Source organism: Chionomys nivalis, chromosome 3 (genome assembly GCF_950005125.1).
Source record: "Chionomys nivalis chromosome 3, mChiNiv1.1, whole genome shotgun sequence".
NCBI classification, from domain to species: domain Eukaryota; kingdom Metazoa; phylum Chordata; class Mammalia; order Rodentia; family Cricetidae; genus Chionomys; species Chionomys nivalis.
In genome coordinates, this window is record NC_080088.1 from 75,452,271 (window position 1) to 75,468,929 (window position 16,659).

General features: G+C 47.4%; 1 protein-coding gene across 9 annotated transcripts in view; it reads left to right on the plus strand.

The window, feature by feature from the left end:
* The window catches only part of Tango2 (transport and golgi organization 2 homolog), a 47,637-nt gene that overhangs the window by 16,207 nt on the left and 14,771 nt on the right, over window positions 1-16,659 (plus strand). For 6 of the 9 annotated variants that reach the window (XM_057763959.1, XM_057763954.1, XM_057763953.1 and 3 more), the window contains exons 2-3: window positions 6,861-6,953; window positions 16,092-16,180. In XM_057763959.1, coding sequence (XP_057619942.1) covers window positions 6,898-6,953; window positions 16,092-16,180 — 145 coding nt within the window. In that variant the 5' untranslated portion in view covers window positions 6,861-6,897. Of the gene's footprint in view, window positions 1-6,860; window positions 6,954-11,281; window positions 11,321-16,091; window positions 16,181-16,659 lie in introns of those variants that run through there. The other 3 variants (XM_057763962.1, XM_057763961.1, XM_057763960.1) reach the window with 2 other exon arrangements.

A 16,659-nucleotide genomic window follows, 5' to 3' on the forward strand; every position in this document is an offset into this window, starting at 1 on the left:
ACTAGCCCAGGGATGGCATCACCCACAATGAGACACTTTTAAGAAAATGCCCTACAGGTTTGCCTACAGCCCAGTCTTATGGAGACATTTTCTCAATTGGGGTTCCCTCCTCTCAGGTGACTCTAGCTTGTGTCAAATTGATATAAAATTGTCCAGCACAATGAGCATACTCTTTAATTCTGAGAGCTTGTTGGCCTTCTCATTTTGTTTTGTTTTTGTTATTTCCCTATTGTCAGAGAGTCTATTTTCAGTTAAAATTTGTTATGCCACTGCCAAATAAGTTTGTTTTGGAACACACACACATACAAGCTCGTATGCGCAAAAAAAAAAAAAAAAGAAAGAAAGAAAGAAGGAAAGAAAAAAGAAAAAAAACGTGCTGCCAGGGTGCTCTGCTGGAAAGAGACTGCTTAGGGAAGGAGGGTTCTCAGAGGTTCTTTTTTTTTTTTTTTTTTTAAAGCAAGGAAGCATTTTTTTTAAATATTTATTTATTTATTATGTATACAATATTCTGTCTGTGTGTATGCCTGCAGGCCAGAAGAGGGCACCAGACCCCATTACAGATGGTTGTGAGCCACCATGTGGTTGCTGGGAATTGAACTCAGGACCTTTGGAAGAGCAGGCAATGCTCTTAACCTCTGAGCCATCTCTCCAGCCCCTCTCAGAGGTTCTTACTGTTATTTTATGTATATGCATGTTTTCCTCGCATGTATGAATTGCAATATGTGCACTGACTGGTGCTTATAGAGGGTAAAAGAGCATCAGATCCCTAGCGGTACAGACATTTGTAAGCCATTATGTGGGTCCTGGGAACTGAACCCACATCCTCTTCAAGAGCTGTACATATGGGGCTGGAGAGATGGCTCAGCGGTTAAGAGCATTGCCTGCTCTTCCAAAGGTCCTGAGTTCAAATCCCAGCAACCACATGGTGGGTCACAACCATCTGTAATGAGGTCTGGTGCCCTCTTCTGGCCTACAGGCAGAATATTGTATACATAATGAATATTTTTTTAAAAAAAGAGCTGTAAGCCGGGCGGTGGTGGCGCACGCCTTTAATCCCAGCACTCGGGAGGCAGAAGCAGGCGGATCTCTGGGAGTTCCAGATCAGCCTGGTCTACAAGAGCTAGTTCCAGGACAGGCTCCAAAACCACAGAGAAACCCTGTCTCGAAAAACCAAAACCAAAACAAACAAAAAAATAAAATAAAATAAAAAAAGAGCTGTACATAGCCTTAAGCACTAAACCATCTTCCCAACCCTTGTTTGCTTTTCAATTAAAGCATTTGGGAGCTACTACAGCCAAGGCTGTGTTTCTCAGGCTAGTGGCAGAACTTGTCATTGTCCATATGGTGATGGTTTTACAGGCTTACAGGATGCAAGAAGTGCAGAAACTTGGAGGCTTGCTCCTAGACCAAAGGTTCTCAACCTTCCTAATGCTGAGACTCTTTAATAAGTGGTGACCTTCAACTATAAAATTACTTTCATTGCTATTTCATAACTGTAATTTTGCTACTGTTATGAATCATAATGTAAATATCTGGTATGGAGGATATTTGGTATGCAACCCTGAGAAAGGGTCATTCAACCCAAAAGGGTCACAACCCATAATTGAGGACCACTGTACTAGGTTTTGTTTTGTTTTTAATTGTTATTATTTTAAGGAAAGTCTTATGCTAGGCAGTGTGTAGCAGGGTTAGATTTCCCTCAGGAGATTCCTTGAGTGCTTGATGTGTACAGCTATAAGGATGGAGAACAGGTTGTGATAGGAACCCTTGAATATTGGGGTGCCAGGAATGTGAAATGGCACTGAGTGCAGAACCTGGAGCCAGCTCATGTGTGCTCCAGACAAACACATGTGGGTTGGGGCTGGCCAAGTCCCTTGGAGCCCACATTACACTACATGTCCTGGATATCAGACTTGGAGCTCCAGAATTGAATGTTTTCCAGAGTGGGTTTCTGTCTTTTTTTTTTTTTTATCTAATCTTCCCTTAATATTAGGGTGGCTGTGTTTAGTCTGGGTTTGACCAATTAGACAGCCCATGATCAGGCACAGGCTCCAACAACAATTTTCTGGTCCCATGGGAACTTCGGGAGTAATGTCTTGGTGGAGCAAAGAGGCAGTGAACTGGGCTATGGAAGTGGCCTGCGTGGAGTAGAGCCTGCTGATGGAGCTGTCCAGCCTTTTGTTAGGAGTATAGTGAATCTGGTAGCTCTCAGATGCGGAAGGGAGCAAGAGGGTTAGTGTTTCATCAGGAACTGGAGGCCGTTGCATGGCCTTAGACCAAGGCACTCCCCCCCTCTGAGCCACTGTGTGGTGATTCTTGCAGGCCACAGTTTACATGTTGGTGAAGAAACCCCAAGCCCATCTTCACTCAAGGCAATTTGATAGGAGACTGCAGAGTTCAAAAGGCTCTTGTATTCGTGTTGCTAGTGTATTACAGGGGACGGGTACAGATTAAAATCCACAGTAGAAAAGGGACAGAGAACAGAATCCAGATGAGGCAGGCAGAGGCTCCTATTTGCCAGTTTTCAGTGGAACTGCGTGCCCCTGCTCAGTTCTTTCAGCAGCCTGCTAACCTGGACCTCCAGGGTTCTACTAGAACTTCATTTGTGGGTTAGGGAGATTGCTAGCCTAGGTGGCCGACCTTACTTTGTATCTAGCTGATAACTACATGGCCAAAGGCCACCATCACAAGTCATAGTGACATAGGCTTCATGTCAGTGAAGACACTTTTCCCAAAAGACATTCCAGAGAGACTAGTTGGAGTAAACAGGGTGTGGGTGGCCCAGACCTGCTCACTGCACACATCTTGGCTGCCAGGGAGAGCACTGAGCGGAGCTGTGTACTTGTATTGATGGAGATCACTCCAGGAAGTGGAGTGCTAAATATTGCTAGGCAGGGCCAAGGACACAGTGTGAGCTCGCTGTCCAAGGCCACGTGGGTGTGAGATAGGGGTACTTTGGGCTCTCTGTGCACTTGTGACCTCGAGAACCTTTGGCTCAGATCCCAGGTCCTGTCTCGGCGCTTGTTCAACGCTTTTGGAGAGATCCATCCTCGGGACTCTTGTGCTCAGCAGGGCTTCATGCTCTCCTCACCCACTTCCACAAATGTTCAGAGAGGGCTCTTTTAGATTTTGTTTTTGTTTTCCATTTTATTGTATTGTGTGAGTGTTTATCCTCCATGTATGTCTGTGTACCACATATGTACAATGACCTTGGAGCCCAGAAAAAGCACTGGAGTTACAGGTGGTTGTGATTTACCATGTGCCTGCAGGGAAATGAATCCAGGTCCTCTGAAGAGCAGCCAGTGCTCTTAACTGCTGAGATATTTCTCCAGATCTTCCAGGGAGTTTTCTTTTTTCATGGTGACTGACTAAACTGTCTTCAGGCAATGCAGACTGTATAACCCCGGTCACTCTGGCTTTTCTAGGCAGACAAAGAAATTCCACTGAACTCATTAGCTAATGTGCCCAAGAGTGGCACCAGGCAAGGTAGAGGCATCACCAGGAAAACCAGGCTCCTCTCTCCCATAGATGTGGCCCTCATGCACAGTCTTATGACCTTTAAGGACCCTTGCGCATGTAGTCTGCTGTGGTCCCATGGGCTCTGCTGGTCCCAGAGATCCTGGAAAATATCTGCCATGCTCAGGGATGTTGACCTTGAGGTAGTTTTGACTATCTGCAGACCCACTTCCACTGTACACAATGTGGTGAGCAGGAGGATAGGGGGTGGACCCAGGGCTTACTCTCAGCCCTGCAGGTCAACAGGAGCAAGAACGGGACTAAAATATGCAGCATGTCTAAGAGGACCCCATCAGGCCCTTAAAGAGCATCAGAACTCCATGGGTGCTGAGTTGGAGACACCTGAGACTCACAGGAGCTTGCCAACAGCTTCTTGGGGGTCATACCTGAGCTCGGGACAGAAGGATCTGCTGTGGGAAAGGTACAGTAGGAAAGGTATGAGAGGTAGATTGCTGGCCAGAGAGGGCGGAGGGGCTGTTGAGCAGCGGGCCTGACTTGAGTGGGGGGTGAGGGATTGGAGAGAAAGGCAGTTCCTGATGGTCCCCTCCCAGGGGCTGGCTTTCCTCTGGTCCTTCTCTCCCAATGACTGCGTCTTCATCCAGGCCGCAGCCCTGGGCTCTGCCAGCACCTTCAACTCCCGGCTGCCTGGAGACACTTCGGTGGCCTTCCTGTGGACCACTCCAGCATAGAGGGCTTATCTGCTGCCCGCCTGGACCTGCTAGATTAGCAGGTCCTGCAGCTGAACTGGAGAGACACCCTTGCTTTGGTTGTGTCTGGTGACAGTGGCCAGAACTGCTTCTGCCAGTAGCCCTGCCCAGTATCTGGGTACAAAGCCTAGGGAGGACCAAAAGAGTCTACGGTGTAGAGTGCTGGCCTGTTCTCTGACACCAAGGTGTTGTTAGTCCAGGAGCCCCCATCTACAGCAGCTGACAGGAGCAACATGTAGTTCCTTAGATTGCCTATGGGAACTGCTGGACTGTCTCATTAGCTGTGTCCAGTCTGCTCGTGAATTTGCCACTTCTCTATGACCCCCCTCCCCCAATCTCCTGGGCTTTGTAGTTCCTATAGCCATCATTTCTCAAAGGACTTTATAAAAGTTTTTGTATGTTGTGAACCCTGTTTTTTCTCTGTTACCTTTTCTATCCTGCTTCTGTTTTCCTGGCTGCTTTGGTTTTCCTAGAGTCAGAGCATGTCTAGTTTGTGATATGCCTGTCAATGTTTCTTGATAGCCAAAGTCACTGAATTTCAGGGTCCCTGGCCCCACAATGTGAATCTGTCTTTGTTTCATGGACTGCTAGGTAGGCACAATTTCTCAGAGACCAGCCCCTTTTAATATAAAAACCCGTTATGTCTATGAATTTTTGCCTGCATGTACATGTGTGCACCATGGGTGTGCCTGGTGCCTACAGATGACAGAATAGGTGCTCTGAGACTGGAGTTACAGATGGTGGTGAGCCTCCACATGGGTGCTGGGGGTTGAACCTGAATCCTCTGGAAGAGCAGCCAGTTTTCTTTCCTTCCTTCCTTCCTTTTCTCTCTCTCTCTTTTTTTAAATTTGTTTATTTTTATTTTATGTGCTTTGGTGTGTTGCCATGGGTGTTGGGTCCCCTGGAACTGAAATTCAGATACTTGTCAGCCTCTATGTGGGTGCTGGGAATTGAACCCCGGGTCCTCTGGAGGAGCAGTCATTGAGTGCTTTTAACCACTGAAACATGTCTCCAGCCCCACAGCCAGTTTTCTTAATCACTAAGCCCCGGTTTGCCAGATACTCTGGGGACAGACACGTTGTGGCATTGTCCATGCAAAGCTTCCATGGGCCTGCTTGCTTCCATGGGCTCTCAGGCAGGCCACAGCCATGGCGGGTTATGGCCTGAGCCCCCTCTACCACTGTGGCAGCACCGCTTTGGTGGCAGGCCTGATGTGGCAGAGATAACCTGTTCTGTGAGTACAAAGCATAGACCCAAGAATTAGAATTGGCAGTGTCTGTCCCAGGGCTATCCCTAGTGTCCCCAGACCTGGGGCCTCCTCCAAGGCTGTAGTGGCTGTTAGGATTCCTGAAAAAGTAAGTGACAGCCGTCTGCAGGTCTCTAGGCCATGCTTTCTAATGTGCCCATGGAGGCCCTTATCTAGGACAGTGCCCTGTATGGAGACTGGGGACATGGGTGCCTTAACCTGTAGGGACTGGGCTAGGCCTTGTGCTGGTCTCCTATATGGAAAGCCATCAAGGGCCACAGACCCATCTTACATGTGCCGTCTCCTAGGAAGGCACCCAAACTCAAGTGGTCATATCATGATTAGCACCTTAATGCCAAGGCCACTGCATCTACTCTCCCCAGACCTGAGAGTGAACACAGCCTGACCTGACCCCCAGCTACCCTGACCTCTGAGGCATATTCTGTCTGTGCCTTTGTGACGCATTGGTCTCCTCTGGACATGCATGTGCTCATGAAGACAGTGTCACAGGTACACATGAACATAGATGCATGCACATATCTGCAGAGTGACACACAGTCCTGCACTTAGTCCTTAGTGGACTCATGTCTGTGCACACTGCCTCCCTGCTCACTGCTTGGCCTCCTCAGTGCTGAAACAGTTTCTTGGCTGTCCCAGATTTCAGCTGCAGGCATTAGCTATGTCCTGGAACACTAAATCATGGCACCTGTGTACATTTCAGGGCTCTTTGAGGCTCCTTTCCAGAGTTGATGCATCTAGACTAGATCTTATCTCAGAACTAGAAAGCGCAGGGAAATGCCTTCTGGGCCGGGAGGCTCCGAGGCATGGGTTCCGTGTGACAAGGGATTGTGCTCACTTAGCACCATGTGTGTGCACATGCCCTACATAGGTTTCTGCCTCCTAATGCGGGTATGCAGAACCATTAGGTCCTTTGGAATAGTAGGTGTGTGTGCTGGACAAAGGCCTGCGGGGACATGTGTCACAAATCATCCCAGGTGAGTGGGCCCCGATGTCTGGCCTTGGGGTGCTGTGGGCTGAAACGAAGGTATCTCCCACAGTGGCTCATGGGGAGTACTTGGTGCCATTTCAGGGGGAGAGGATTTGCTACCCCTTCACCCTAGCTTCACGTGTGGTCCCTAATCCTGCTGCTGCCCCTTCTAGCACCCTCTCACCACCCCCATGTGGTATGTCCAGGGTCAGGGAGTGTCGTGGTGGTGGAGTTACAAGGCGATGCTGATGTGCCCGGGTGAAGGGCAGTATCTGTGATGTCACCAAACACCTGGTTCTCACTTGTCCACCCCCACTCACTGGTGTTGTGTTCTGGGCCACTGAGACATCTAAAGGCCCTCTGACACTGCTGTTGACAGCTCACTATTCTCCTTTTCCCACAGACCTGTGACCGTGTGAGCAAAGCCACCCTTACAACCCATGTGCATCATCTTCTTTAAGTTTGATCCTCATCCTGTTTCCAAAAATGCATACAGGTAATGAATGCCCTTGTCCTGCCTCTGCCTTGCTGCACTGGGCCTGGGGTACATGGCTTCTCCTCACCACTAGAGTGCCATATATGCAAGAGACAAGGGCAGGCTGCTGGGAATGTGGGTCAGGCTCTGAACAGCCAAGTCCTGATGTCTGGAGGCAACCTGCCCAGGCCTGGTCCTGTGTCCTGGACAGTGGTTGCTTAGCATGGGGTACTGGGAGGACTTCCACTCTAGAGCAGGGACTCAGAGCTAATGTGAAAGTGTGGCAAGATAGGGGATGAGGTGCAGTTCTATGGATTGTGGATAGGGTCATAGCCGCATAATTGATGACGGTGACTGAGACTCTTCTGCGCTGTTTTGGATGAGTGGTCTGGGTGGTGGCAGATTGAGGAAAGCATCTGTGGGATTTGGACTCTGTCTGAGGAGTGAGGAAACTGGAGACGCTGGAGTACCAGCGAAGGACGTGGGAAACAGTGGGCAGGCAAGAGTGAACAGTAGCCCCTTCTTTCCCCAGGACATGGCAGCATTTATCCGTAGCGAATAAGGCAGAGATTTAACCCATAATGAGAAAGGGACTTCAGAACTCCTCTCTTATGCATTTGCCTGGATGTGTTATAGAAATGTTCTTGAGTTGTTTCAGTGAGGTTCTCGTGCTGAGTCACTGTGCAGAATAGCTGAGACACACCATACTATCACAGTGGCTGAATTCCCTCATTTCAGGCTGGGGAGTGGGAAGGCAGTGGTGTAACGTTTCTCTTTCTGCAGAGGACAGGCAGTGGAGTTGAGTCAGTCTAAAGGAAGCGATTCTGGTGGCCCCTGGCAGAAGATCAGAGGGAGTCAGGGACCATTCCGCAGGTGGAATATTGCAAGGAAAGTGATAAAGAGGTGGTTACATTGAGGGGCTGGCTGGTGAACAGTGAACAGATTAATGAATATACCAATAACAAGCATGAGAAACAGCCCCTACTCCAGTTCCTGGAGCAGAGCCCTATGTGTCACTCCCATAATAAGATCCCCAGTGGAGGTGCTGGAGAGATGGCTTGCTGCTCTTCTAGAGGACAGGACCCACTTGGCAGTTCACGACTGTAATGTGAGTTCCAGGGACTCCAGTGCCCTCTTCTGGCCTCCACAGACACCAGGCACTCCAGTGATGTACAGATATATATGTAGACAAAACACCAAATATATACAATTTTAAAAATTAAAAAGCTGGGTGGTGGTGGGGTACATCTTTAATCCTAGCATTTGGGAGGCAGAGGCAGACAGATCTCTTTGAGTTAGAGGCCAGCCTGGTCTACAGCATGAGTTCCAGGACAGCCAAAAATGTAGGCAGTAAAGTATGGATCTGAGCTGAGAAGTGGTTCGACTTGCTCCCCTGCTCTCCTTAGCCCTTATATTCATGTAAGCTCCCCTGCACCAGCAAAAACAAAGATGTGTTTCCATTTGGGGTGCCCCAGCCCACCAAACAGTCTTAAGTGACATGTAAATTCCAGGGTTGGCAGAGCCCACTTGATAGTTTCTTTCTTTCTTTTTTTTTTTTTTTAAGATTTATTTATTATGTATACAACATTCTGCCTCCATGTATGCCCACACGTCAGAAGAGGGCGCCAAATCTCATTACAGATGGTTGTGAGCCACCACATGGTTGCTGGGAATTGAACTCAGGACCTTTGGAAGAGCAGCCAGTGCTCTTAACCTCTGCGCCATCTCTTCAGCCCCCGATAGTTTGTTTCTTGAAGACCACCTGCAGTTAAAATTAAAAGAAATCAGCAAGAATACTTTGTGTCCAAGTAGGTAGTGAAGACCTTGAGAGCCAAGTGTGCAGCACACACCTAGCATCCCAGTTACACAGTGGGCTCGGGCAGGACAAGACAGCCCGGCAGGTAGAGAAGGAGCACAACCACCATCCTCATTCCTGGGGTCATCACGTATTCACTGGCTTCCTTTCTGCAATGCTCAGACATTAACAGATCTATACTGGGCCATGGCCTGCCACCTCTGTCCAGCTTTGGGTAGCTAAAGTTTAACTGTTCCTCTCCCACCAGGGAATACTCAGAGCCTGTGCATGTAGCAAGCTCCGCCCACCTCATCCCTGCCGGGAGAGGCTCTGACCTCTGGGGCAATCTCAAAGATTTACCAATCACCTGGGCTGCATGCAGATCACTTTCACATCCAGTTAGTCTGAGATCCTGAGGACCAACTGTGATTCAATCAACAATATGATAATTAGGAAACGGGCTTAAGGGCTGGAGAGATGGCTCAGCCGTTAAAGGCTAGGCTCACAACCAAATATAGGAAACGAGCTTAAATCACCTGAGCCTTAATTATCAATTGGGATCCAGATGTGGTTCACACCTTGTAATCACAGCACTTGGGGATGCAAAGAGGAGGTTCAAGACCAACCTGGGCAACATGAAATTCTGAAAGAAATAAAAAATTGATCACAATGCTAGGCTTGGTCCTCAGGGCAGTGTCTGTCACAGATGGCTTTTGAAGTGGGCGAGTCTCCTTAGGTTTGACTGAGAATGGCTCCCATAGGCTCATAGGTTTGAATACTTGGTCCCAGTTGATGGAACTGTTTGGGAAGGCTTAGGAAGAATGGCCTTCTTGGAGGAAGGGAGGTGTGTCACGGGAGGATGAGGTTTGAGGTTTCAGAAGATTTGGGCTACTCTCAGTGGCTCGCTCCCTGTCTCCAGCTTGTGGATTAAGATATGAGCTCTCAGGGCTGGAGAGATGGTTCAGTGGTTAAGAGCACTGGCTGTTCTTCCAAAGGACCTGGGTTCAATTCCCAGCACCCACATGGCAGCTCACAACTGTCTGTAACTCCAAGATCTAACACCCTCACAAAGACATACAAAGACATCCATGCACTGGTTAAAACTAGTGCAAATTAAATTAAATTTAAAAAAAGATGTGAGCTCTCGTTTTTTGCCACCATACCTTTGCTTGACTGTCATGAACTCTAACCTCTGAAACTGTACGCCCCAAATTAAATACTTTCTTTTATAAGCTGCCTTGGTCATAGTGTTTTATCACAGCAATAAAAAAGTAACTGGACAGCTACCCGCAACCGCAGGATGTTCCTGTGTTTAAATTCTAACCGCAGCCAGGTATTGCGCAGTCCTTTAATCCCAGCACTCCAGAGAGAGGTGGATCTCTGTGAATTCCAGGATAGCAATTTATCACAGCTATAGACTGAGAGCCTGTCTTGAAAAAAAACAAAAAGTAAAAAAATAAAAATCCTAACTGCCAGTACATCAGAATACAACTCTCTTTAGAGATAGACCTTAAAGAAGTGATTAAGGTAAAACGAAGCCACACAGGTGAACACACAGAAGAATGCTGGATATGAACACAGAGGTAGACAACGGGCCCTTGGTGGAAACTGTCTCTGCCAGTGCTGTGATCTTGGACTCCCAGCCTGCAGAGCTACCAGGCAATGAATGTTGTTGCTGAAGCTGCCAGCCTGTGGTGATCCCTTATGGCAGAGGGGGACGCCAGAGCTCCAAGGAGATCAGTCAGCACAATGGCTTTCCCAGGGGACTTCTCCCTGCACTTGGATGCTCGTGTCTACAAGGAGGAAGCTTAGCTGCCAGCTTGCAGCACACTGGTGTGTTTTTCAGATGGAGATGAAGAGGCTCTAATACAGATCTCACTAAGTCAGCCCTGGGCAAGTGAATGAATATGAGCCATATTTTCCCAGCTTTGTGGATGAAGTTCACTTCCGGTAGTTACTTCTATTCCAGCTCCAGGGACGTCCAGTGACAGTGGCAGACAGCAGGTGTCACCTCAGTTGCAACCACATAGCTTCTGACCTGTTCCCTGAGAAGACAAGTGAGCAGTACTTTAGATTTCTTCTTTTTTTTTTTTTTTTTTTTGGTTTTTCGAGACAGGGTTTCTCTGTGGTTTTGGAGCCTGTCCTGGAACTAGCTCTTGTAGACCAGGCTGGTCTGGAACTCCCAGAGATCCGCCTGCCTCTGCCTCCCGAGTGCTGGGATTAAAGGCGTGTACTTTAGATTTCTGCCATGATCCCAAAGAGTCTAAAATCTCCCAGGTCAGAATTATAAAATACATTACTGGAAAGGATGCTTGAAACTAACTCTTAGGGTGTGATGTATAGATAGCTCAGTGGTAGAGAGTTGTCTTCTGTTCTCAACACTGCAAAAATAAATACAATAAAGCAATTATTCAAGTTAAGGGTTGAACTCAGGACCTAGCATAATGCCTCCTAACGAATAGGTCAAAAGTAAAGCAAATAAATGTCTTTTACTCTGTTTGGCAATTATGTGCACCTCAAACTCTATAACTGATCATATGAAATACTCTTACAGGCAACCTAACAGCTTTGACAAGATTGATCAATAACCACAGTAAGTCAGTGTAGCCTGTCCAGTCACCCAAAGAACCATGATCTGGAGAAACTTGCATTTTTTTATAAATGCAAATACAGTAAAGCATGCCCCTCTATTTATTCACTGGGGAGTGCCAGTGTTTCACTCCCATGCACAAAGCTAAAATGATGCATTCTAATTAAAAATGTTTTTCTTAAGCATGTGGTATGCATGCATATGTGTGGGTGCATGAGTATGTTAAGGTATGCATGTGCACATGTATGTGTGCATTTGTGCACATGCATGTGGAGGCCTGGGGTTCATGTCGCAGTTCTTCTGTCACTCTACCTTATGCATTGAGACAGGGTCTCTAGATTGACTCAGAACTTGCCAGTGTGAGTGACCTAGCTACTCAGCTTGCTCCATGGCTGGAGTTAAAGACAGGCCACCATGCACACCCAATATACACATGGGTGCTAGGAACTTGAACTCAGAGCACAATGAACCTTCATGGGTACTGCGGTCCCTCCCAAGTGTTAGCTGAGGGAGTTGCTTCTCTTTTCATCTAGGACTTTATGTGGGTGCTCATCTCTCTAGCACATTTCCTGATTGTAAAGTCCCCACAAGCCATCAGCAGTTGAACCTGTGATAAAAATAGCCCAGAAGTTAGTGTTCTTCAGTAATTAGGCAAACATATTTCTTTTTTTTTTTTTTTTTTTTTTTTTTTTTTTTTTTTTGGTTTTTCGAGACAGGGTTTCTCTGTGGTTTTGAAGCCTGTCCTGGAACTAGCTCTTGTAGACCAGGCTGGTCTCGAACTCACAGAGATCCGCCTGCCTCTGCCTCCCGAGTGCTGGGATTAAAGGCGTGCGCCACCACCGCCCGGCTGCAAACATATTTCTTGCTTAAAGTAGGCAAGTGAGGAATTAGAGAGATGACTCGCAATTAAGAGCACTGGCTGCTCTTCCAGAGGACTCGGGCTTGATTCCCAGCACCCACATGGTAGCTCACAGCCCAGGGAATCCAGTTCCTTTTCTGGCCCCCATGGGCTGCATGTGGGTGATGCATAGACATACATGCAGGCAAAACACTCATACACGAAAATAATAAGTTCAAGGAAAATTTTTTTTTGGTTTTTCGAGACAGGGTTTCTCTGTGGCTTTGGAGCCTGTCCTGGAACTAGCTCTGTAGACCAGGCTGGTCTCGAACTCACAGAGATCCACCTGCCTCTGCCTCCCAAGTGCTGGGATTAAAGGCGTGCGCCACCATCGCCCGGCCAAGGAAAATATTTTTTTCTTTTGGTATTTGAGATAGGATTTTTCTTTGTAGACCATGCTGTCCTTGAATTCAGAGAGTAGCCTGCCTCTACTTTCTGAGTGCTGGGATTAAAGGTGTGTGCTACCACCACTGGGCTATATAATTTTTAAAGTCTTTTGTTGTTAATTTATTTCTTTCTATTTTATGTGAATTTGTCTTTTGCCTGCTTGTATGTCTGTGTGAGGAGCCCCTAGAACTGAAATCACAGACAGTTTAGAACCATGTGAATGCTGAGAATTGAACCCAGGGCCTCTGGAAGAGCAGCCAGTGCCCTTAACCACTGAGTCATCTCTCTAGCCCCCCAAAAAAATATATTTTTAAAAAATAAGTAGTTGAGTCGGGTGATGGTGGCACACGCCTTTAATCCCAGCACTTGGGAGGCAGAGGCAGGTGGATCTCTGTGAGTTCAAGGCCAGCCTGGTTTACAAGAGCTAGTTCCAGGATAGACTACAAAAACTACAGAAAAACCCTGTCTTGAAAAAACAAACAAAAAAAAAGTAGTTGAACATCTTCAGATAGAAAGTTATGCTTAGCCAGCTTTTCTTTTCTTTCCCTTTTAATGTATTTATTTCACATTTCCTTTTCTGGAGTTATGTAAGAATTAGTTCCTGGGGCCAGCAGTCGCTGCCTGGTTCTGAGTGCAGAGCTCCCTGAGAGCAGACTACCAGCAGGGGCTTATAGGTGGAAGTTTCTGTCCCATCCTCCAGCTCCCGAATAACTGACAGGAAGACTTAATATTACTTATAAATGTTTGGCCAATAGTTCAGGCTTATTATTAACTAGTTCTTACATTTTAAGTTAACCCATATTCCTTATTTGCGCTCTACCACATGTTCATGGCACATTCATCTCCCGTTCCCTCTGTGTCTGGCTGGCAACTCCAGACTCCGCCCCTCTTCCAGTATTCTCCTAGTCTGGCCTAACCTCATTCTGTTCAGTTATTAAACCACTCACAATGACATATATTCACACAGTGTAAAGGAATGTTCCACAACAGAGGCTTCCTGGCTCCACACTCCCCAACTCATTTTCAGGAGTAGAACCAGCTGGGGAGAATGGAGCCTCCCAGCCCAGACCCTATGTCATCACTGCAGCTTGGGCCTCGAGGTCTGCGTTTTTTTTCCCTCCTAGCCACTGCAGGCTGGGCTCCATGAAAAATGTGGCCTTGGGAATGCTGGCATTACTGCCGCAATGTGAGACAACTCTACTCCAAAAGGAGCAGAACAGAGATGGGGAGACATGTTCTCGTTGGAACTTGCCTGTTGAAGGTGCAAAGAATTGTTCTGTGGGTATCTGTGACTGTGTCTTAGCTAGGATTCTATTGCTGTGATGAGACACCATGGCAACGTTTATAAAGGAAAGCATTTAACCAGGACTGGCTCACAGCTCAGAGGTTTAGTCCATTCTCATGATGGGAAGCGTGGTGGCGTGCAGGCAGGCATAGTGTACTGTTGGAGAGGGTCTGAGAATTCTACATCCCAATCTGTAGGCAGCAGTAAGAGAGAATGAGCCACTGGGCTTGACTTGAGAAACTGAAACGTCAAAGTCTATAGTGATATACTTTCTCCAGCAAGGCCACACCTCCTAGTAGTGCCACTCCTGTGAGCCTATGGGGGCCATTTTCATTCAAACCATCACAGTCCTTCTCAAGAACAGTGACTGCCTCTCCCTACCCTAGGTGACTCTATGCCATAAGTGAGAACTGGGGCCAAGGGAATAGGGCAGCCTAGAAGTGCTGAGGCTTCCACGGGAGACCCAGAGGGCCCAAGGGTCATTTCCATGCTCCTTCAATAAACAGGATGGAGCTACTGATGTCCTGTGTGTCCTCAAGCTTTGAATGGAAGCTCACATTTCTAGGTCTGCTTGAGTGTTTGCAGTGGGCAGGGCAGACACGTGGAAAAAGGAAAGTGCCCTGCCCTCTAGTTTGGCCCCTGTGTGTGCTTGTTAATCCCATGAAGAATCCTTATTGGCCTGACTCATTTGGGGTATGGCATGAAAGGAGACTGTCCCACAAGCCCTGAATGATCTGTCTCCTCAATCTGGGCCATGAGGACCGGTCAGTGGCCATCAGGGAGAGGCCAATAAACGGCTGCATGCTGCCTCACTGCCTCCTACAGCAGCCTGAGAGATGTCCACTCAGGTGATGAAGTAAAGAGTGGGCATGTTTTTTTATTTATTAATTATTATTATTTTAATGGAGGTCTTATTATATAGCCCTGGCTGGCCTGAAACTCATAGAGATCCACCTGCCTCCGCCTTTGTCTCTGCCTGTCTAGTGCTGGGACTAAAGTTGTGTATCATCATACCTGGCTTGACTTCACCACAGAAAAAAAATCTCAGGGTAAGTCAACATGAAGCAGAGTTGGAGTTTATTGAGAAGAGATTTTTGGCAGAGAGGTTAGTAGAGACACTTAGGCATCAAGACATGCTCAAGGCAGGTGTGGGCTTCCCCAGACATGCTTCAGTGTCCGCGGTATTATTCTGTTGCCTTCTGAAAGCACATCTCGAAGGTGTAGGATACTGTGCCTTGTGCAGGTATGTCTCAAAGGTCTATGTATGGGGGCTGAGGGATGACTCAGTGGTTAAGAGCACCCACTGCTCTTCCAGAGGACCCAGGTTCAATTCCCAGTACCCACATGGCAGCTCACAACTGTCTGTAACTCTTGTTCCAGAGCATCTGACACTCTCACATAGATATACATGTGGGCAAAACACCAATGTACATAATATACAAATAAGTAAATTATAAAAAAAGTTTTTTAAAAAAAGCTATAGGTATGATCTTATTTATTTAATTTTTCGTCTTTCGAGACAGGGTTTCTATGTGTTATAGCCTTAGCTGTCCTGGAACTAGCTCTGTAGACCAGGCTGGCTTCAAACTCACAGAGATCCGCCTGCCCAAGTGCTGGGATTAAAGGCCTGTGCCACCACCACCGGGTGCCACCACCACCCGCCTATTATTTATATTTTTATGGATATGGGCATGTCAGTACAGGTGCCCCCAACAGATACGTGGGGTCTAGAGCTGGAGTTACAAGTAATTGTGAGCTTCCTGATGTGGGTTCTGGGAATCAAACTCTGGTCCACTGGAAGAGCAGTCCATACTCTTAACCACTGAGCCAATTCATGTACCTGCCCTATGCAGGCAGTCTTATTAACAGTAAGTAATAACTGTACTAGAATTCTCAGCCCTGAGTTGGTGAGCTACGTAAGCCCTTTCCACTCCCATGTCTCCGCAGTTCCCTTTCTATCCTGCCTCCTACTTAAACCTCTTCCTAGTGCCTGTCTCCTGAGCAGAGGCTCTGGATGTAGCTTTCCAGGAGCTGCCTAGAGCGCCTGTGGGTGTATGGCAACAAATGGGGGGGGGGATTCTTATTTATGTTGCTGCTGCTGTAAATTTAATGTCAAACCAGAGAGGCTGGAGGTGCAGCTGCATGAGGGAGCATATGCAGTTCAGTCCCCAGCACATGGCTTCCCTTGAACTTTCTTCTCCCAGGCTCATCTTGGCAGCCAACAGAGATGAATTCTACAACAGGCCCTCCAAGTTGGCAGACTTCTGGGGGAACAACAATGAGATCCTCAGTGGTAAGTGTTTCTTCACACCTGGTGAGCAGCTGTCTACAGTGGCACCCAACAAATAAGGCTAGTAGCGGCCCTGCTTCCACGTGCAGCGCTGAATGCATAAGCAGACGTGAATGACTTCGGGGATCCAGCCAGCCCCAGAATCAGGCATATCTTAGAACTGGCCACCAGTATGCCCCTTGTATTTTCACATACTACGGGGTCCTAGAAGAAATAGTCAGCCTGTGAGAACGGACCATATTGCTTGGTCTTTGGAGCATCGTCATGTGTGTATAGCTACATAATTTTCATATCTGTATCACCCTTCGCCCCACAGCCTGTATTGGGTATATTTTAAATTCCTAGACATCAGTAAGCTTTTCCTAGATACAGGCCAATTGTCAAAAGATAGTTTGATCTTTGCTTTAAGGCCTGTTAGAAAGGTAAGGAGCCATCCCCCATTTTAGCAAAGTATTTTTGACTGCTGAACCCAGAAGCCCAGG